General features: G+C 48.6%; 1 protein-coding gene across 2 annotated transcripts; it reads left to right on the top strand.

The window, feature by feature from the left end:
• The first annotated feature begins 8 nt into the window (after positions 1-8).
• On the top strand, positions 9-22,687 carry armc8 (armadillo repeat containing 8). Of its 2 annotated transcripts, none has more exons than XM_069177405.1 (22): positions 9-247; positions 7,975-8,051; positions 9,034-9,105; positions 9,259-9,401; positions 9,503-9,600; positions 11,845-11,937; positions 12,036-12,116; positions 12,227-12,302; positions 12,745-12,835; positions 12,930-12,990; positions 13,091-13,291; positions 13,867-13,962; positions 14,063-14,145; positions 18,097-18,178; positions 18,367-18,453; positions 18,873-18,965; positions 19,100-19,249; positions 19,925-20,020; positions 20,183-20,278; positions 20,424-20,562; positions 21,178-21,271; positions 21,342-22,687. In XM_069177405.1, the coding sequence occupies exons 1-22, from the start codon at positions 203-205 to the stop codon at positions 21,373-21,375; spliced, it is 2,088 nt and encodes a 695-aa protein (XP_069033506.1). In that variant the 5' UTR covers positions 9-202; the 3' UTR covers positions 21,376-22,687. The 2 variants fall into 2 exon arrangements, with proteins under 2 accessions (XP_069033506.1, XP_069033507.1); XM_069177406.1 differs by having other exon boundaries at positions 10-247; positions 20,424-20,496.
• Positions 22,688-22,789: the final 102 nt, after the last annotated feature.

Genomic DNA, 22,789 nt, shown 5'->3' with positions numbered 1-22,789 from the left:
AGACAGCTAGCCGAGCTAGCTGAGTTAGCTGAGGTTTGTTTTGGTTTGGCGATGAGCTCCGAGTCCGGAGAGGACGACAGCCGCCGGGTTGTGACTTCACGTTTCATCGTAGCCGCGTGATTCCTCTGCAGCTCCTCCTGAAGGCCGCTCTCAGCTGCTCTGGGGGGCGGAGTGTCCGCGGAGCGCCGCCGACCGGGGAGAGATGGCGTGTCTGCTGGAGGCCCCGCTCCGCGTCAGCGTGCTGTCCGTGAGTCTCCGGTTCAAACACCGTCGGTCACTCAAAGCTGCTCGGAGCGGAGAGGACCGGGTCGTGACGTCATCGGGTCGTGACGTCATGGGGTCATCAGATCGATCTCGAAGGGCTCGTGTCTTCTATTAGCTCACGAGCTAGTTCGAGGCTTCGCGGCGTGTCGCGTGTTAGCGGTCCTCCGCGCGCCCGGACGGGCGGAGACATCGTGAACGTGTGAGGAGCTCGTGTGTGATGTGTCCGCCCGCCCCGTCGGTGTGTTCGGAAATACAAATCAAGCACACGAAGTAGCTGTCAAGTGTCACTCAGAATGATGAGTAGCTAACGGCTAAGATTGACAGATGTCACCGCTCGTGTTGTAAAACGCAGAACATCATGAATGAGCTTTCTTATTCCAACGAGTTGATTTAATGCTTTAATTGATTAATTACAGGAGAAACTGAACGTTGATAACGAGCTAACGTTACCTGCTCCACGGAACCAGAGCTAGCCAGCAGCATACGGTTCATGCTAGCCAAGCTAAGTTTGTTAAATTCACTGCTTTCCTGTTTCTGGACTCAGAAATCAGCTGCGAGCCGAAAGTCTCACTCATCCGGGTGTTGGACTTTATTGTAGCCCAGTGACAGTAGCGGCCAGGTGGGTTTGGTTCAGTTCACGTTTCATTGGGAGCGAAAACCACCAGACTGGATCGGAGTCATGAAACTTGTCCTGTCCCGTGTTAGTCCATGTGAGGGACTCTGGGGGTTTGACCCAGGACACCTTGTTAGTCCATGTGAGGGACTCTGGGGGTTTGACCCAGGACACCTTGTTAGTCCATGTGAGGGACTCTGGGGGTTTGACCCAGGACACCTTGTTAGTCCATGTGAGGGACTCTGGGGGTTTGACCCAGGACACCTTGTTAGTCCATGTGAGGGACTCTGGGGGTTTCAGTTGACCCCGGACACCTTGTTAGTCCATGTGAGGGACTCTGGTGGTGCTTTGACCCCGGACACATTGTTAGTCCATGTGGGGGACTCTGGGGGTTTCAGTTGACCCCGGACACCTTGTTAGTCCATGTGAGGGACTCTGGTGGTGCTTTGACCCCGGACACCTTGTTAGTCCATGTGAGGGACTCTGGTGCTTTGACCCCGGACACCTTGTTAGTCCATGTGGGGGACTCTGGGGGTTTCAGTTGACCCCGGACGCCTTGTTAGTCCATGTGAGGGACTCTGGTGGTGCTTTGACCCCGGACACCTTGTTAGTCCATGTGAGGGACTCTGGTGCTTTGACCCCGGACACCGTGTTAGTCCATGTGAGGGACTCTGGTGGTGCTTTGACCCCGGACACCTTGTTAGTCCATGTGGGGGACTCTGGGGCTTTGAGTTGACCCCGGACACCTTGTTAGTCCATGTGAGGGACTCTGGTGGTGCTTTGACCCCGGACACCTTGTTAGTCCATGTGAGGGACTCTGGTGCTTTGACCCCGGACACCGTGTTAGTCCATGTGAGGGACTCTGGTGGTGCTTTGACCCCGGACACCTTGTTAGTCCATGTGAGGGACTCTGGGGGTTTGACCCAGACACCGTGTTAGTCCATGTGAGGGACTCTGGTGCTTTCAGTTGACCCCGGACACCTTGTTAGTCCATGTGAGGGACTCTGGGGGTTTGACTCAGACACCGTGTTAGTCCATGTGAGGGACTCTGGGGGTTTGACTCAGACACCGTGTTAGTCCATGTGAGGGACTCTGGGGGTTTGACCCAGGACACCTTGTCAGTCCATGTGAGGGACTCTGGTGGTGCTTTGACCCCGGACACCTTGTTAGTCCATGTGGGGGACTCTGGGGCTTTGAGTTGACCCCGGACACCTTGTTAGTCCATGTGAGGGACTCTGGGGCTTTGAGTTGACCCCGGACACCTTGTTAGTCCATGTGAGGGACTCTGGGGGTTTGACCCCGGACACCGTGTTAGTCCATGTGAGGGACTCTGGTGCTTTCAGTTGACCCCGGACACCTTGTTAGTCCATGTGAGGGACTCTGGTGCTTTCAGTTGACCCCGGACACCTTGTTAGTCCATGTGAGGGACTCTGGGGCTTTCAGTTGACCCCGGACACCTTGTTAGTCCATGTGAGGGACTCTGGTGGTGCTTTGACCCCAGACACCTTGTTAGTCCATGTGAGGGACTCTGGTGGTGCTTTGACCCCGGACACCGTGTTAGTCCATGTGAGGGACTCTGGTGGTGCTTTGACCCCGGACACCTTGTTAGTCCATGTGAGGGACTCTGGGGGTTTGACCCCAGACACCTTGTTAGTCCATGTGGGGGACTCTGGTGCTTTGAGTTGACCCCGGACACCTTGTTAGTCCATGTGAGGGACTCTGGTGCTTTGAGTTGACCCCGGACACCTTGTTAGTCCATGTGGGGGATTCTGGTGCTTTGAGTTGACCCCGGACACCGTGTTAGTCCATGTGAGGGACTCTGGGACTTTGACCCTGGACACCTTGTTAGTCCATGTGAGGGAATCTGGTGCTTTGACACTGGACACCTTGTTAGTCCATGTGAGGGACTCTGGTGCTTTGACCCCGTAAACCTTGTTAGTCCATGTGAGGGACTCTGGTGCTTTGACACCGGACAACTTGTTAGTCCATGTGAGGGACTCTGGTGGTGCTTTGACCCCGGACACCTTGTTAGTCCATGTGGGGGACTCTGGTGCTTTGAGTTGACCCCGGACACCTTGTTAGTCCATGTGGGGGACTCTGGTGCTTTGAGTTGACCCCGGATACCTTGTTAGTCCATGTGAGGGAATCTGGGGCTTTGACCCCGAACACCTTGTTAGTCCATGTGAGGGACTCTGGTGGTCCTTTGACCCCGGACACCGTGTTAGTCCATGTGGGGGACTCTGGTGCTTTGAGTTGACCCCGGACACCTTGTTAGTCCATGTGGGGGACTCTGGTGCTTTGAGTTGACCCCGGACACCTTGTTAGTCCATGTGAGGGAATCTGGGGCTTTGACCCCGAACACCTTGTTAGTCCATGTGAGGGACTCTGGTGGTCCTTTGACCCCGGACACCGTGTTAGTCCATGTGAGGGACTCTGGGACTTTGACCCTGGACACCTTGTTAGTCCATGTGGGGGACTCTGGTGCTTTGAGTTGACCCCGGACACCGTGTTAGTCCATGTGAGGGACTCTGGGACTTTGACCCTGGACACCTTGTTAGTCCATGTGAGGGAATCTGGTGCTTTGACACCGGACACCTTGTTAGTCCATGTGAGGGACTCTGGTGCTTTGACCCCGGACACCTTGTTAGTCCATGTGAGGGACTCTGATGCTTTGACACCGGACACCTTGTTAGTCCATGTGAGGGAATCTGGGGGTTTGATCCCGAACACCTTGTTAGTCCATGTGAGGGACTCTGGTGGTCCTTTGACCCCGGACACCGTGTTAGTCCATGTGAGGGACTCTGGTGCTTTGAGTTGACCCCGGACACCTTGTTAGTCCATGTGGGGTACTCTGGTGCTTTGAGTTGACCCCGGACACCGTGTTAGTCCATGTGAGGGACTCTGGGGCTTTGACCCCGGACACCGTGTTAGTCCATGTGAGGGACTCTGATGGTGCTTTGACCCCGGACACCTTGTTAGTCCATGTGAGGGACTCTGGGGGTTTGACCCCGGACACCTTGTTAGTCCATGTGAGGGCCTCTGGGGGTTTGACCCCGGACACCGTGTTAGTCCATGTGAGGGACTCTGGTGCTTTGAGTTGACCCCGGACACCTTGTTAGTCCATGTGAGGGACTCTGATGGTGCTTTGACCCCGGACACCTTGTTAGTCCATGTGAGGGACTCTGGGGGTTTGACCCCGGACACCGTGTTAGTCCATGTGAGGGACTCTGGTGCTTTCAGTTGACCCCGGACACCTTGTTAGCCCATGTGAGGGACTCTGGTGCTTTCAGTTGACCCTGGACACCTTGTTAGTCCACGTGAGGGACTCTGGGGGTTTGACCCAGACACCGTGTTAGTCCATGTGAGGGACTCTGGGGGTTTGACCCAGGACACCTTGTTAGTCCATGTGAGGGAATCTGGTGCTTTGACACCAGACACCTTGTTAGTCCATGTGGGGGACTCTGGTGCTTTGAGTTGACCCCGGATACCTTGTTAGTCCATGTGAGGGAATCTGGGGCTTTGACCCCGAACACCTTGTTAGTCCATGTGAGGGACTCTGGTGGTCCTTTGACCCCGGACACCGTGTTAGTCCATGTGGGGGACTCTGGTGCTTTGAGTTGACCCCGGATACCTTGTTAGTCCATGTGAGGGAATCTGGGGCTTTGACCCCGAACACCTTGTTAGTCCATGTGAGGGACTCTGGTGGTCCTTTGACCCCGGACACCGTGTTAGTCCATGTGGGGGACTCTGGTGCTTTGAGTTGACCCCGGACACCGTGTTAGTCCATGTGCGGGACTCTGGGACTTTGACCCTGGACACCTTGTTTGTCCATGTGAGGGAATCTGGTGCTTTGACACCGGACACCTTGTTAGTCCATGTGAGGGACTCTGGTGCTTTGACACCGGACACCTTGTTCGTCCATGTGAGGGACTCTGGTGGTGCTTTGACCCCGGACACCTTGTTAGTCCATGTGGGGGACTCTGGTGCTTTGAGTTGACCCCGGACACCTTGTTAGTCCATGTGAGGGACTCTGGGGCTTTGAGTTGACCCCGGACACCTTGTTAGTCCATGTGAGGGACTCTGGGGGTTTGACCCCGGACACCGTGTTAGTCCATGTGAGGGACTCTGGGGGTTTGACCCAGGACACCTTGTCAGTCCATGTGAGGGACTCTGGTGGTGCTTTGACCCCGGACACCTTGTTAGTCCATGTGGGGGACTCTGGTGCTTTGAGTTGACCCCGGATACCTTGTTAGTCCATGTGAGGGAATCTGGGGCTTTGACCCCGAACACCTTGTTAGTCCATGTGAGGGACTCTGATGGTGCTTTGACCCCGGACACCTTGTTAGTCCATGTGAGGGACTCTGGGGGTTTGACCCCGGACACCTTGTTAGTCCATGTGAGGGACTCTGGGGGTTTGACCCCGGACACCGTGTTAGTCCATGTGAGGGACTCTGGTGCTTTGAGTTGACCCCGGACACCTTGTTAGTCCATGTGAGGGACTCTGATGGTGCTTTGACCCCGGACACCTTGTTAGTCCATGTGAGGGACTCTGGGGGTTTGACCCCGGACACCGTGTTAGTCCATGTGAGGGACTCTGGTGCTTTCAGTTGACCCCGGACACCTTGTTAGCCCATGTGAGGGACTCTGGTGCTTTCAGTTGACCCTGGACACCTTGTTAGTCCATGTGAGGGACTCTGGGGGTTTGACCCAGACACCGTGTTAGTCCATGTGAGGGACTCTGGGGGTTTGACCCAGGACACCTTGTTAGTCCATGTGAGGGAATCTGGTGCTTTGACACCAGACACCTTGTTAGTCCATGTGGGGGACTCTGGTGCTTTGAGTTGACCCCGGATACCTTGTTAGTCCATGTGAGGGAATCTGGGGCTTTGACCCCGAACACCTTGTTAGTCCATGTGAGGGACTCTGGTGGTCCTTTGACCCCGGACACCGTGTTAGTCCATGTGGGGGACTCTGGTGCTTTGAGTTGACCCCGGATACCTTGTTAGTCCATGTGAGGGAATCTGGGGCTTTGACCCCGAACACCTTGTTAGTCCATGTGAGGGACTCTGGTGGTCCTTTGACCCCGGACACCGTGTTAGTCCATGTGGGGGACTCTGGTGCTTTGAGTTGACCCCGGACACCTTGTTAGTCCATGTGAGGGACTCTGGTGGTCCTTTGACCCCGGACACCGTGTTAGTCCATGTGGGGGACTCTGGTGCTTTGAGTTGACCCCGGACACCGTGTTAGTCCATGTGCGGGACTCTGGGACTTTGACCCTGGACACCTTGTTTGTCCATGTGAGGGAATCTGGTGCTTTGACACCGGACACCTTGTTAGTCCATGTGAGGGACTCTGGTGCTTTGACACCGGACACCTTGTTCGTCCATGTGAGGGACTCTGGTGGTGCTTTGACCCCGGACACCTTGTTAGTCCATGTGGGGGACTCTGGTAGTGCTTTGATCCCGGACACCTTGTTAGTCCATGTGGGGGACTCTGGTGCTTTGAGTTGACCCCGGACACCTTGTTAGTCCATGTGGGGGACTCTGGTGCTTTGAGTTGACCCCGGACACCTTGTTAGACCATGTGAGGGAATCTGGGGCTTTGACCCCGAACACCTTGTTAGTCCATGTGAGGGACTCTGGTGGTCCTTTGACCCCGGACACCGTGTTAGTCCATGTGGGGGACTCTGGTGCTTTGAGTTGACCCCGGACACCGTGTTAGTCCATGTGAGGGACTCTGGGACTTTGACCCTGGACACCTTGTTAGTCCATGTGAGGGAATCTGGTGCTTTGACCCCGGACACCTTGTTAGTCCATGTGGGGGTCTCTGGTGCTTTGAGTTGACCCCGGACACCTTGTTAGTCCATGTGAGGGAATCTGGGGGTTTGATCCCGAACACCTTGTTAGTCCATGTGAGGGACTCTGGTGGTCCTTTGACCCCGGACACCGTGTTAGTCCATGTGAGGGACTCTGGTGCTTTGAGTTGACCCCGGACACCTTGTTAGTCCATGTGGGGTACTCTGGTGCTTTGAGTTGACCCCGGACACCGTGTTAGTCCATGTGAGGGACTCTGGGGCTTTGACCCTGGACACCTTGTTAGTCCATGTGAGGGACTCTGGTGGTGCTTTGACCCCGGACACCTTGTTAGTCCATGTGAGGGACTCTGGTGCTTTGACCCCGGACACCGTGTTAGTCCATGTGAGGGACTCTGATGGTGCTTTGACCCCGGACACCTTGTTAGTCCATGTGAGGGACTCTGGGGGTTTGACCCCGGACACCGTGTTAGTCCATGTGAGGGACTCTGGTGCTTTCAGTTGACCCCGGACACCTTGTTAGTCCATGTGAGGGACTCTGGTGCTTTCAGTTGACCCCGGACACCTTGTTAGTCCATGTGAGGGACTCTGGTGCTTTCAGTTGACCCCGGATACCTTGTTTGTCCATGTGAGGGACTCTGGTGGTGCTTTGACCCCGGACACCTTGTTAGTCCATGTGAGGGACTCTGGTGGTGCTTTGACCCCGGACACCGTGTTTCAACAGAAATAGCACCTGTGTAAAGTCAGGGTGTTGTGCACGTGCTAGCACCAGGAGTTGGTGGTACCAGTCAGCTGGTCAGTCAGCTGGTCGTCTCCCTCTCAGGGGTCGAGTGAAGTTCTGGTTCAAGCGGTCAGTGACAAACAAAGTTTTCTGGTATCATATGCAGCCATTAGGGTGCAATATAAAGACACTTCGAAGCTCGTGCCATTAATGCTGCTGTATGTGTCCGCGTGTGTGCTTATCTTGGTAATAACGTGTGCAAAGCAAGTGAAACGTTTTTTATTTTAGTTAGATAACAGACAAAGATTTCAAATTGCATTTTGATTTCTGTATTTATAATATTTGGCTTTGTTAAAAAAAAAGAAGAAGCTGGTAATGTTTCCAGCAATAAATAAACTAGTTATGCAGAGAATTGGACTCTTTCTCAGCTTTGGATGCTCTGTGTCATAATGTGTGGATGTATAAGAAAAACTGGGCAAAGGATAATCTCATTTTCCAGCCCAAATGATGATCATCTCAGTGAGTTTTGTGAGTAATGCTTTCGTTTTGTGTGTCCTCGTGCAGGAAGTTACTGCCACCAGTCGCCATTATGTTGACAGGCTGTTCGACCCTGACCCACAGAAAGTGCTGCAGGGAGTCATGTAAGTTCAGCAGTGCTTAATAAATGTGTTGTATTCCCTCCTGCAGGCAGGGAAAGTGTGTATAAATTGTAAGTGATTACTTTTGCGGTAAATGACAGACATGCTCTCAGTCGTTGACCAGCAGAACTGGAAGAGTGTGGGCTTCATTCATTCAGTGTGTTTTAGCACAGACAAAAGCTTTTCCACGTTTTGTTTCTTTTTTGATCGACTGATGAAGGGGCAGTGCTGAATGTTAGCTGAATAAAGTCCCCCCCTCTAGTAAGTCAGCTGGTATTGCTGAGAACGGTATTTAGCAGGGTGAACATCATCCACAGGAGCATCTCTGTTTACATGCACAGGCTTTCATCTGATGGTGTATTTGAACATGCATGTTACTGCTGAGTGTGACTTCATATCTCTCTCACTCTCTCCGTCTCGCCTGCGTGACCTGGACTCTGACTATTTTATTGTTATTTTTAACTTCTGAGGAGACTAGCTCTGGTTACGGCTCGTACCGCTCCGCTAGCCGAGCTGACTTAACTGCCCGCTACAGATGTATTTTTCCACTAGCTTCATTCAGCTGCAATTTGATATCATGTCGGGTACTTGCAGAGAAGAAGAAACACAGCATGGAAAATATGTAATGAATATAAATGAACAGGCTTCTTCTGTGTTGCTGGAGAATATGTGGTACATCTGCTTGATGTAAACCTTCTCCGATCCAGCTTGGAAACTAAGCCTGGCTGACCTCGGCCTCCCTGGTGTCCTTCTAACCGATCAGATGATCGAGCTCACAGCCTGCCTGTGCCTCATGATGCTGAACAGTGTGATGACTTTTCGCTGAGGTTTTATGATAAAGGGACACGACTGTGTGAGATGCATCTTTAATGTGCCGTGGCAGCTAACACATTCATCGTCACTCATCAACGTGCATTATGCTCATATCCTGTCACAGCTGCTTCAGATAACATGAACGTCTGTGTGTACATGTGTGACTTGACAGTGACATGAAGAATGCTGTCATAGGAAACAACAAGCAGAAGGCCAATCTGATCGTCCTCGGAGCTGTGCCGAGGTAAGTCTCCGCACACCTTTCCACAATACAAATACAGCAGAACGGTCAAAGCTAGAGAATATACAGTAACTCGGTGGTGTAATCTGCTGTACCTTCCAGGTTATTGAAAAGGGTGAACTAGCTTTAGAATGTGTATTCTTTCATCGGTCCCAGGTTACTGTACCTGCTCCAGCAGAGCTCGTCCAGTCTGGAGCTGAGGACAGAGTGTGCTGTGGTGCTGGGCAGCCTCGCCATGGGCACCGAGAACAACATCAAGTCCCTGGTGGACTGTCACATCATCCCTGCCCTTCTTCAAGGTTTGGGCAAACACTCAAGCATGCAAATACTGCAGGGGACAACATCTTTGGAAAATCAGTGATACACGAAAATGAACACCACCCGTGTTTTATGCTCGCAGGTCTCTTGTCTCCGGACCTGATCTTCATTGAAGCTTGTCTTCGATGTCTCCGAACGGTCTTCATCAGTCCAGTCACCCCTGTGCAGCTGCTCTATACTGTAGGTTGTCTTGAAGATGTTCTGTCCGCTTGATATGAGGAACTAAAATACTGTGTCTCAACAAACTGAGATATGCAGTTGATAAAACTATGGAAAACCGTGTTCAGAGTTCTAATGAAAGTTTAAAACTGGATTAGTTGATTTTTGACCTCGAGTTGCTGCGTCATCCAGAATATGTGAGTGCTGGAAATCCAAAGCAGTGAGCTACAAGAGGTGAAATGTTTAAATCTCAGTCAGCACGTCTGAAATACAGAGTAATATAATAGTCACCATTATTACATCATCGTCTGATTTTGATTATTTGAGTTGATCTCTGAAAAAGGATGAAACTAACAGAAACATCATATTTCCATCACTATTTCCATGTTGAGGTATGATCATCTCGTTGCACCCCCTTCTGATGCTGTGGTGTAATTAGCACCACCGACGGTTTATCTTATGACGCTTCTAAAATCTTCTAATACTTACACCGATCACATTTAGATGAGCATCTATTGATATTAACATTATGGATTCAAATTCAAATACCACTGCCAAAATAGGCTCCTCGACATGAAGTGTATGTGTTTTATGAAGCTATGTTTGGGTTTAAACTACAACCCTATTTCCAAAAAAGTTGGGACACTGTGTTAAATGTAAATATGAACAGAATGCAATGATTTGCAAATCATGTAAACTCCTATTCAATTGCAAATAAACCAAAGACAACATATCAAATGGTAAAACTGAGACATTTTATTGTTTTTGAAAAATATGTGCTTGATTTAGAATTTGATACCAGCAACACGTCTCAAAAACGTTGGGACACAATCATGTGTCAAATCACTGATTTGCATTATTTTTTTTATTTTTTTTTTACAGCACTGTAAATGTTGGGGAACTGAGGAGACCAGTTTCTGGAGTTTTGAAAGTGAAATGTGGTCCCATTCTTGCCTGATAGAGGATTTCAGCTGCTCAACAGTTCAGGGTCTCCTTTGTTGTATTGTTCATGTCCTGATGCTCCAGATGTTTTCAATGATTGACAGGTCTGGACTGCAGGAGGCCAGTTTATCAGCGGACTCTTCTACTAGAGAACCATGCTGTTGGAATACGTGCAGAATGTGGTTGGACGTTGTTCTGCTGAAATAAACAAGACCTTCCCTGAAAGAGACGTTGTCTGGATGGCAGCATATGTTGCTCCAAAACCTGAATATATCATTCAGCATTAATGCTTCCTTCCAGATGTTCAAGCTACCCATGCCATGTGCACTAATGCATCCCTGTACCATCACAGATGCTGGCTTTAGAACTGAGCTGATAACAAGCTGGATGGTCCCTCTCCTCTTTAACCTGGAGGATGCAGCGTCCATGATTTCCAAACAGAATCTCAGATTGTGATCCATCAGACCTCAGGACAGTTGTCCACTTCACCTCAGTCCATCTTCAATGATCTCGGTCCAGAGAAGGCGGCGGTGTTTCTGGATCATGTTTCTATCTGGTTTCTTCTTTGGAGAGTTTTAACCTGCATTTGTGGACGCAGCGATGAACTGTGTTCACAGACGATGGTTTTCACAAGTGTCCCTGAGCCTTTCTTAGACCGGTGATGAATAAATCACCAAATTCTTTACAATTTTACATTGAGGAACATTATTCTTAGATTGTTGCACTATTTTCCAACACAGTCTTTCAGAGTGGTGAACCTCTCCCCATCTTCACTGCTGAGAGACTCTGCCGCTCTGAAATTATCTTTTTATACTCAATCATGTTGCTGATCTGTTGCCATGGTAACCTCATTAGTTGTCGGATGTTCAACCAGGTGTCTGTTTTGTTGTGTTATACAACTTTAACAGTCTTTTGTTGTCCCTGTCCAAACTTTTTTGAGATGTGTTTCTGCCATCAATATTTTTCATAAAACAATAATATTTTGATATTTTATGTTTTATTTGGTCTATTTTCAATTAAATATGGGTTTATGATGTAATCCTGTCTTTATCCTGTTTTTATTTACATTTTACAGTGTCCCAACTTTTCTGGAAACAGGGTTGTAGAATTATGGCATAAAATGAACAGAAAAGACCTTCAAATCATTATTCACAATTGATTGGTGTGACAATTAATCATCAACTAAAATTTAAAGTTGAATCTGATACTAATAAGCTGTATTAGCACCAATAATGATGCTTCTAGCCCTCTACTCACATCGTCTGAGGCCAAGGCCAATTCTGACTTCATATTTTGAAATTATATTGTGTTTGTGTTTTTAAGGACCCCACTGTGATTCCCCATCTAATGTCTCTACTGAGCAACTCACAGAGAACCCAGGAGTACATCACACAGATCTTCTCCCACTGTTGTAAGGTATTTGCTGGTATTTGGTCACACACAAACACACTGGAGTCCATCACACTTGCGGCCAGACCGAGAACCCTTGTTGACTAGACGTTTGTTGTCTCTAGACTCCAGAGCACCAGACAGTTCTGTTCAACCACGGCGCCATCCAGAACATCGCCCCTCTGCTTATCTCACCCTCTTATAAGGTAGGATGTCCTCCTTTGAGTGTGTATGGTTCCCCAGGTGGATGACACCATCTCTCAGTACCCCGTAACTTCCTGATATCGACCTCCATCTGATCTCATTGCCTCTCCAGGTCCGCATGCAGGCGTTAAAGTGTTTCTCAGTACTGGCATATGAGAACACTCAGGTCTCCATGACACTGGTGAATGGTGAGGAAACCCTTCCCCCCTACCCACCCTACCCTACTGTACTGTACCCTACCCTACTCTACCCTCCCTTCCCTACTGCACTCTACTGTACGCTACTCTACTGTACCCTACCCTACCCACCCTACCCTACTGTACTGTACCCTACCCACCCTACCCTACTGTACTGTACCCCACCCTACCCACCCTACCCTACTGTACCCTACCCTACTCTACCCTCCCTTCCCTACTGCACTCTACTGTACGCTACCCTACTCTACTGTGCCCTGCCCTGCCCTACTCTACTCTACCATTCCATTCCATTCCCTACTCTACCCTCCCTTTCCTACTTGACCCTACTCTACTGTGCCCTGCCCTGCCCTGCCCTGCCCTCCTCTCCTCTCCTCTCCTCTCCTCTCCTCTCCTCTCCTCTCCTCTCAACCCCAGTTATATCTTTTGTTCTCAGTGCTGGTGGATGGTGAGCTGCTCACTCAGGTATTTGTCAAAATGATGCAAAGGGATCAGCCCATTGAAATGCAGCTAACAGCAGCCAAATGGTGAGTCACATATTGATTATAATTGTTGGTTTTTTGTTTTTGTTTTTGCTGTATACCTTTTTTTTCAAATGTGAGCCCTCTCCTTCTTTCCCAGTCTAACCTACATGTGTCGAGCGGGCGCCATCCGGACAGATGACAGCTGCATAGTACTTAAGGTCAGGCTTTTTCCAGGTTTTCATCACTATGACCATTATAGATTATATCAGGCACACGTTTTCATTTTAACATGGGTATGACTTCCTGTTGCTGTTCCAGACCTTGCCTTGCCTCGTGCGGATGTGCAGTAAGGAGCATTTGCTCGAGGAGAGAGTGGAGGGTGCAGAGACGCTGGCCTATCTGATGGAGCCAGACGTGGAGCTGCAAAGGATCGCAAGCACCACTGACCACCTGGTGGCCATGCTGGCCGACTACTTCAAATACCCCAGCTCTGTGTCTGCCATCACTGACATCAAGAGGGTGGGTCTGTGGCCCTCAGCGGGCCCCAATCATGTAGCATTATTTAAACAAGATGCAAAAGGACAGGTGTTGCAATGTGAGGTCTCTATCACTGGACTAAACAAGACTTCAGCCTGCACAGCGGCGTCAGCAGCACTGGGAAACTGGACTTTGAGCTAAATGCTAACACACTGATTTGACTCATAATTACGTCTAATGTTTACCTCGATGTGCTCATCATCCAGTTGTACAGCTTGGGCTTCTAAGGTGGGAATGTCAGTAGTTTTGCAGGTGTTTAGTCAAAACCAAAGAATAAGACTCGATGAAAAGTCAGAGGATCACCAAGTGAGGTCGTCCAACATTTGTGCAGCAAATATGATAGATTTGTTTGTGTAAATATTTTGTGGAAGCAACTATAGTCATCCCTGAAATATTGAAATTGAGTTATCAGGTCAAAAATACATGATTATTTGTAAATATTTTATTGTATCAAAATGTGTTATTGAGAAGTGTTGTCACTCATGAACTTTAGAGATGTCACCCTTGTCATCACGGTTTTGTGCCTTGCTGACTTTGTGCATCTCTGTGGTTTGCAGCTGGACCACGACCTGAAACATGCACACGAGCTGAGACAAGCTGCTTTCAAACTGTACGCCTCACTCGGCTCCAACGACGAGGACATTCGCAAAAAGGTTTCCACTGGTGTATTTAGATTTACATAAGTTATAGTGTGTTGTTGTGTGCATACGTGTTTGTACTCTAATCCATCCCATTCTTCTTTGTTTTCTCCAGATCACAGAGACGGAGAACATGATGGACAGGATAGTCAGTGGCCTATCAGAATCCAGCATTAAAGTCCGTTTGGCGGCCGTCAGGTAAGCTGCAGACCAGGCTCCAGTTTGTCTTCCCAACCTCATAACGACACTCGTGCCCACAAATTTAACTGGCACAGTCAGAATTAAATTGAAATGAAGTAGAATTGTGCTGTTATGTCTACAGGGTGGATCAAAAAGTTCTGAGACGACTTCTGTTGTGCGCAAACAGAGTGCAGGACCGTGACGTGCTCGGAGCAGTGTGAAGCCATAAGCTTAGTGAGTAAGCTTCTGAGTTACATCAATTGATCAACATCAGCACCTGAGTCGCACATGTTTTTTGCACATTTGTGATTTCCCATGGAGTTGAGCAGAGAGTGCATATCAAAGTTTGGATGAAACTCAGGAAATCAGACCCTTGAAATGCTTCAGGAATGCAGCGATGAGCCTACAGAAATGTCGAGTGGCATTTGTGTTTCAAGGGGGGGTGAACGTCGCCGTTCAAGATCAAAGGAGGTGCATCAGGTCAGGAGCAACCAGCTGGGTTTGTTCTTTGACATTCAGGGTTGAATTTGTCCCACAGGGTCAGACAGTCAGCACCAAGTTTGACTGTAAACCACTTGAACTGTGACGTCATGGTGTTGAAAACACGCACGTTTTTCATCGCAACAACACAATCATCGCTCCCCACCACGCAGACTCACTAGATTTGGCCCCTCTGACTTCTTTCTGTTCCCTGAAAATTGGATGTGCGCTCTCTGCTCTGGTTTCAAGTTCAGGATTCATGGTGCACACATACCAATGCTCACAGAAATGGTTGTAACACAAGGGAATGATGTTGGTCAAGCAACGTAACTTGGAATACTTTTAAAGGTTATAGCTGCCTCCTGCTCGGAGCACATCACGGTGCTGCGCTCTGAACTTTTTGATTATCCTTGTATATCGTGAAATTATTTCAGGTTATAGTATGTACACTGCTCAAAAAAAATAAAGGGAACACTTAAACAACACATCTTAGATCTCAATGAATGAAATATTCCAGTTAAAATCTTGATTCATTACATAGTGGAATGTGTTGAGAACAAAATAACATCAGAATGATCAATGGAAATCAAAATTATTATTCATGGAGGTCTGGATTCAGAATCATACTGCTGACACACTCCAGCCACATGAGGCCGAGCATTGTCCTGCATCAGAAGAACCCAGGGCCCACTGCACCAGCAGATGGTCTTCAATGGGTCTGAGGATCTCATCCCGGGACCTAATGGCAGTCAGGGTACCTCTGGCTAGCACACGGAGGGCTGCGCTGCCCTCCAAAGAAACGCCTCCCCAGACCGTCGCTGACCCGCCGCCGAACCGGTCCCGCTGGAGGATGTTGCAGGCAGCAGAACGTTCTCCACGGCGTCTCCAGACTCCATCACGTCTGTCACATGTGCTCAGTGGGAACCTGCTCTCACCCGTGAAGACCACAGGGCGCCGACGGAGAAGCTGCCGATCTCGGTGTTCTCCGGCAAAGTCCGATCGCCCCGCACGGTGTTGGGCTGTGAGCACAGACCCCACTTGTGGACGTCGGGTCCTCGTACCGCCCTCATGGAGTCTGTTTCTGACAGTTTGAGCAGAAACATGCACATTAGTGGCCTGCTGGAGGTCATTTTGTAGGGCTCTGGCAGCGCTCCTCCTGCTCCTCCTTGCACAAAGGAGCAGATAGCGGTCCCGCTGCCGGGTTGTTGTCCTCCTACGTCCCCCTCCACGTCTCCTGGTGGACCGGCCTGTCTCCCGGTATCTCCTCCGTCCTCTTGACACTGTGCTGACAGACACGGCAAACCTTCTTGCCACAGTGTACATTGATGTGCCATCCTGGATGAGCTGCACTACCTGAACAACTTCTGTGGGTTGGAGACACCTCATGCTCCCTCTAGTGGTGAGGACACTGGCAAAATGCAAAAGGGACCAACAATCATCCAGAAAGGACGAGGACAGAGAAACGGTCTGTGGTCACCACCTGCAGAACCGTTCCTTTATAGGGTTGTCTTGATAATTGCCTCATTTCCACCTGTTTGTTCCATTTGTACAACAGCAGGTGAAACTGATCCTCAATCAGTGTTGATCCAAACTGGACAGCTGGATTTCACAGAAGTGGGATTGATTGGAGTTACATTGAGTTGTTTAAGTGTTCCCTTTATTTTTTTGGAGCAGTGTATTACAACCCACACAACAAAGTTGGGACGCTGTGTAAAATGTAAATAAAAACAGAATGCAATAATTTGCAAATCACATAATACCATATTTAATTGAAGATAGACCAAAGACAACAAACAGAGAAATTTCTTGTTTTATGAAAAATATGTGCTTATTTTGAATTTGATGGCAGCAACACGTATCAAAAAGGTTGAGACAGGGGCAACAAAAGACTGGAAAAGTTGTTTAAAACAAAACAAAAAAAGACCTGACAACTAATCAGGTTGCCATCGCAGATAATTTCAGAGAGGCAGAGTCTCTCAGAAGTGAAGATGGGGAGAGGTTCACCACTCTGAAAGACTGTGTTGGAAAATAGTGCAACAATCTAAGAATAATGTTCCTCAATGTAAAATTGTAAAGAATTTGGTGATTTATTCATCACCGGTCTAAGAAAGGCTCAGGGACACTTGTGAAAACCATCGTCTGTGAACACAGTTCATCGCTGCGTCCACAAATGCAGGTTAAAACTCTCCAAAGAAGAAACCAGATAGAAACATGATCCAGAAACACCGCCGCCTTCTCTGGACCGAGATCATTGAAGATGGACTGAGGTGAAGTGGACAACTGTCCTGAGGTCTGATGGATCACAATCTGAGATTCTGTTTGGAAATCATGGACGCTGCATCCTCCAGGTTAAAGAGGAGAGGGACCATCCAGCTTGTTATCAGCTCAGTTCTAAAGCCAGCATCTGTGATGGTACAGGGATGCATTAGTGCACATGTCATGGGTAGCTTGAACATCTGGAAGGAAGCATTAATGCTGAATGATATATTCAGGTTTTGGAGCAACATATGCTGCCATCCAGACAACGTCTCTTTCAGGGAAGGTCTTGTTTATTTCAGCAGAACAACGTCCAACCACATTCTGCACGTATTCCAACAGCATGGTTCTCTAGTAGAAGAGTCCGCTGATACAGTCCAGACCTGTCAATCATTGAAAACATCTGGAGCATCAGGACATGAACAATACAACAAAGGAGACCCTGAACTGTTGAGCAGCTGAAATCCTCTATCAGGCAAGAATGGGACCACATTTCACTTTCAAAACTCCAGAAACTGGTCTCCTCAGTTCCCAAACATTTACAGTGCTGTAAAAAAAATAAATAAAAATTAAAAAAAAATAATGCAAATCAGTGATTTGACACATGATTGTGTCCCAACGTTTTTGAGATGTGTTGCTGGTATCAAATTCTAAATAAGCTTACATATTTTATCAAACAATAAAATGTCTCAGTTTCACCATCTGATATGTTGTCTTTGGTCTATTTGCAATTAAATGAGTTTACATGATTTGCAAATCATTGCATTCTGTTCATATTCACATTTTAAACAGCATCCCAACTTTTTGGGAATTGAGAATAAACTCTCCTGTGTGTCTCTCTCTGTCTCTGTCTGTCTCTGTCTCTGTCGGTCTCTCTCTCTGTCTCTCTCTCTATCTGTCTGTCGCTCTGTCTCTGTCTGTCTCTCTTGCTCTGTCTCTCTCTGTCTGTCTCTCTCTGTCTGTCTCTCTATCGGTCTGTCTCTCTGTCTGTCTCTCGCTCTGTCTATCTGTCTGTCTGTCTGTCTGTCTCTCGCTCTGTCTATCTGTCTCTCTGTCTCTCTCTGTCTGTCTCTCTGTCTCCGTCTCTCTGTCTGTCTCGCTGTCTGTCTCTGTCTATCTCTCTGTCTGTCGCTCTGTCTCCGTCTCTCTGTCTGTCTCGCTGTCTATCTCTGTCTCTCTGTCTGTCTCTCTCTCTGTCTCTCTGTATGTCTCTCTGTCTCCGTTTTTGTCCAGGTGTCTCCACAGTTTGTCTCGGTCGGTGCAGCAGCTGAGGACCAGCTTCCACGACCACGCGGTGTGGAAACCCCTGATGAAGGTGTGTTACTGAGTGGAAACAGCAACATGTGTTGCGTGTCTGTCTGCTTGCCATTTGCTGAGTTGTCTGTCCGGATGGGGACAGACGGGCAGAAAGGCAGGCAGGCAGGCAGGCAGGCAGACAGACAGACAGAGTGCATGTGAGAATAAATGAAGGGAACATTGACCCGTGCTGTCTGTGTTGTGTAGCTGCTGCAGAACGCTCCAGATGAAGTCCTGGTCATGGCTTCTTCTACACTATGCAATCTACTGCTGGAGTTCTCACCCAGCAAAGAGGTACATTCTCCCACACACACACAGACACAGGTACATGTGTGGTCCAGGCCGTGGTCCAGGCCGTGGTCCAGGCCGTGGTCCAGGCCGTGGTCCAGGCCGTGGTCCAGGCCGTGGTCCAGGCCGTGGTCCATCAGAGCAGGTGTAGGCTCAGATGTTTCTGCTCATTGTTGAGCTGTTCGTTTCAGATTTACTGCTTCAGTTTCCTCTCGCTGCACTCGTAGCATCACGTTGGTAAAAAAAAGCAAAACTTTAAAACCCCACTGTTCACCAGCGTCTGAGCTCCACACAGCAGACAGACGTCCTGGTGAACATAGTGGAGCATTTGAAAACCAGGTATTCCTCAGTTACTCCTGATGAGTACATTAACAAATGTTTTTTCTATAATTATAACTTGAGACCAGTTGATTGTGTGTCTGCAGCCCATCCTGGAATCGGGGGTGATTGAATTACTATGCAGTCTGACCCAGAGTGAAAGTCCTGCACTGAGGGTCAATGGAATCTGGGCTCTGATGGTGAGGACGACCTGAACTCTGACAGCCTGTAAACACCTGTCGCTTTTATGTGATCATCAAACTCCTGTAAAGATCACTGAGAGTGTGTGTGTGTGTGTGTGTGTGTGTGTGTGTGTGTGTGTGTGTGTGTGAAGAACATGGCGTTCCAGGCGGATCAGAAGGTGAAGGTGGAGATCGTCCGGTGTTTGGGGACGGAGCAGTTGTTCCGCCTGCTGTCGGACCCCGACACCAACGTGCTGATGAAGACACTCGGTTTGCTGCGTAATCTGCTGTCAACGCGCCCTGTGAGACACACACACACACACACACACACACACACACACACACACACACACACACACACACACAGGAGAGTTTATTACGTATTACTAGACTTATATAGGGCTGCAACTAAGGCTTATTTTCATTACCAATGAACATGCAGATTGATTTGGTTTAAAAATACTGAACACTGAATCATCAGAATATGTGCAGATTAATATTCTGTCAATCAACTAATTGATGAATGGCTTATTGTTGCAGCTGTTTGCTCACAGCGTTCCCAGTAAAGGAACCATTTGCAGCCGTGCTGCCTGGTGTGGACACTGTTGGGACGGTCCCGTTAATAGACCTTCAAACAATGTAGTTAAATGAGCAGAGTTTACTGTTCAATTATTTCCAGGAATATGGGTGACTTCCAAACATGTCGGACACTTGTGTGCCTCGGATACGGTATCATATGTTCAGCGGTCTGGAGTCCTTTAATCTGGTTCCCAGCCTTCCTCAGCCTCAGAGTGTAGTGATGGACTCGGCGGTCCTGTCGTGGAGACGCAGACGTCCTGGTTTGACTTGATAATTCAGCAGGATTGTTTCAGTACTGTCTCTCCTCCTCTGTAGATATAAATACACACCATCCAGTGACGTGTACATACATACTGATTGTCCACTGCCACCTTTCCCTTCTGAATCTGTGTTGTCAGCACATTGACCAGATCATGAGCTCTCATGGGAAGCAGATCATGCAGGCAGTGACCCTCATCCTGGAAGCAGAGCACAGTATAGAGGTGAAGGAGCAGGTGAGTCCTCCTCCGCTTCATGCACTCTAAGATCAGATCTGAGTCCAGTGTTCTGGTCTCTGCAGAGCCGGACGTCCCTCCGACAGTCAGCTGGAATTAAACTTGCATTTGTTTCTGAATCCCAAAGAACAACACTGATGTAACGCTGTTCCTATCTGTCAGACGCTGTGCATCCTCGCCAACATCGCCGACGGCAACACAGCCAAGGAACTCATCATGACCAATGACGACATGCTCCAGAAAATCAAATACTACATGGTACCGTGTACAACAGGACGACTGGAGCTCTTTCATCACATCCTTGTCATGTTGTTTTAAGTTCGTCTCCTTGAGGCCCAGTAAACTGAGTTTTGGTTCTCTTGTTCTTGTCTTGTAATCTGCTCGACTGCTGCTGTTCCCACAGGGGCATTCGAATGTGAAACTGCAGCTCGCTGCCACCTTCTGCATCTCCAACCTGATCTGGAATGAGGAGGACGGTGAGGGACACAGCACACTAAGAAAGGGCTCTGGTTCAGACAAAGGAGGAAGTGACGAAAACAGAGGTCTCGTATCATGAAATGTTTGAAGGCATATTTACATTACAGCAGAAAATCTAAGGTCTGTATGTTTTACCAGAGAAGTTAGAGACACAGACCTTAAAGATGATTATGAAGCATCAGAAAGACCATCAGTGGTTCATGGATGGAGCTTCTACTGGAAGAGGATTTTTCAAATGAATGATTAGAATAAAAAGTGAACGATCACTGATGACAACTGATATCTGAGATGGAAAGAATGAAAAATTCATTTACAATTATAATTGACCCTTTTATAGAAAGGGTTAGAAATGTAAAAGAAGCTCTGTCGAGGCCCCGCCCCCTGCAGAATTCTACTAAATGATGCCACCTTAGCTACAATGCTAATGTTGCCAAGGTAACCAAGGAGCCACACCTGCATCCTGATATTTTCCCTGCTGAGTATTGTTGTCGGTATGATTTGCTGTCGTACAGTTTAGAAGACTCAACAGTGACTAGACCAGCCGGGGTCAAAGTTCAGTGAGGCTGGTTTCATGTGGTGCATTAAATGCTGGCAGTAATTCGTGAAGCCGCCGGCCGCGTGTACGTGATGTTGGCGGATGCTGGATTTGGTTTGGTCTCTGCTTCGTCGTGTGTTCTCAGGTTCTCAGGAGCGTCAGGACAAGCTGAGGGAGATGGGCTTCGTGGACGTCCTGCACAAACTGACCCAGGCCTCTGACCCCAACCTCAGCGACAGGTGGGCGGCAGCCAATCGTGAAATGCAGCTTTGTTGTCTGACAGGTGGACTGATGGCGTGTCTCCCTCAGGGCCAAGACGGCGATGCAGCAGTACTTAGCGTGACTACAGTGGGCAGCGCTCCTCTACTGCCAGCCCAGCTAACAATCATCGGGAGGACACCTGCCATTGCTCCTTTTGTTTGTTGTTTATTTAACCTTGAGGCTTGTTTTGTTGCACAAAGACACCTTTTTTTGGACCTGTGGCCGACCTCTCCTCACCTCCTGCTCGCCACCCAGCACCAACACCTCAATCCAGCCTCACTCCTCAACTCACCGGATCTCTGAGACTCCGAGACCTTCAATGTTGAAATCAACGGTTAAAAGGGTTTCGCTTGTTTTTTCTTCTTTTTCTTGAAGTGAAACCTTTCCGGACTTTGTGATTTGCAATCTTAGTTTTGTTTTTTTGGAGTGCAGCCGCCTGACACCGGCACCGCTTTGGTGCTTTTTGGACTCCTGATAGTGGAGATTCTGGTCTCAGAACCAACTACAAGAGCAGGGCTGTTGCACAGCAAAGCTTCCCGGTTTTATTTTTTTAATTCTTAATTAATATTACAATTAATATTAATGTTTCCTTAAGGCATCGCAAGCAAGGACACATTTGGAAAAACACAGACTGCCTATTTTGAAATTTTGGGTGTTTTCTTTTTTTGTGGATACATACCTCGTAAATATATAAATATATATAAATATAAACATAAATATATATTTTTGGATTTTTATTTTCCCCCGACCCTGTCGTTTGTTTTCCTTCATTCCCTCTGAACCGTGACTCTCGGCCCAGTCGGGTGAATCCGCTGCAGTCGGATCCAGCGTGTCTGATGACTCCAGCGGTGCCCGAGGAAGAAGTGCGATCCTCCTGATCGATCCCGTGTGGTTTCCTCTCCGTGGTGTTGCTGTGTGCAGCAGCCTCTCACCTCTGTCCGCCATCCTTATAATCCCAATGGGAAATGTAGTTTCAGAGCTGATAGTGCTTCTCCTGACCGGCCTTGTTATGAACTAACGGGCGTACAAAGAAGAGCAGAGATGAGAGGATCCACGTCGCCTCCGCTGAGTCCGACCTGGTGTCTGTTGCTGTCTCTGCAACCCTCCTTCCTCTCTGTGTTCGTCCAAAGGAGAAATGAAGTTGTTGAGCTTTTCTGTCCTGTGATGTGTTGTGAGACGTGAGCGAGGAGCGAGTTGATGTAAGGAATAAAGGAAGAAGGGTTTGAGACGGGCCCGGGGGGGGGGGGGAATCCAGCACTACGTTGTGTTTCATCCCGTTATATCATTTCCTCTCCCATCAGGATATTTCTAGACTTCCCTGACATTTCAAACCTTACTGAAGCTCTGATAGAATGAATGTTACCATTGAAAATATATGCAGACCTGCAGAAGGAGTTCCTCTGTGTTGCGTCTTATTTCTCCACGGAGAGTACAGCTCGGTCTGAGTAAGTTAGGTGTCTTTGTGTCTGGATCTTTGCTTGTTGCCTCATTAAGGC

This window comes from Embiotoca jacksoni, unplaced genomic scaffold (genome assembly GCF_022577435.1).
Source record: "Embiotoca jacksoni isolate LCO1_2020_lvr unplaced genomic scaffold, fEmbJac1.0.p SCAF_72, whole genome shotgun sequence".
NCBI lineage: Eukaryota > Metazoa > Chordata > Actinopteri > Embiotocidae > Embiotoca > Embiotoca jacksoni.
This window is presented reverse-complemented; position numbering and strand designations above follow the sequence as displayed.

What these genes read in the sequence shown, in the direction of transcription:
- armc8 (XM_069177405.1), top strand. Translation starts at nt 203, where the DNA reads ATGGCGTGTCTGCTGGAGGCCCCGCTCCGCGTCAGCGTGCTGTCC. An exon ending in CAGCTAACAGCAGCCAAATG is followed by an intron (nt 12,836 to 12,929) that starts GTGAGTCACATA and finishes CTTCTTTCCCAG; the next exon opens with TCTAACCTACATGTGTCGAG. An exon ending in AGGAAGTGACGAAAACAGAG is followed by an intron (nt 20,563 to 21,177) that starts GTCTCGTATCAT and finishes GTGTGTTCTCAG; the next exon opens with GTTCTCAGGAGCGTCAGGAC.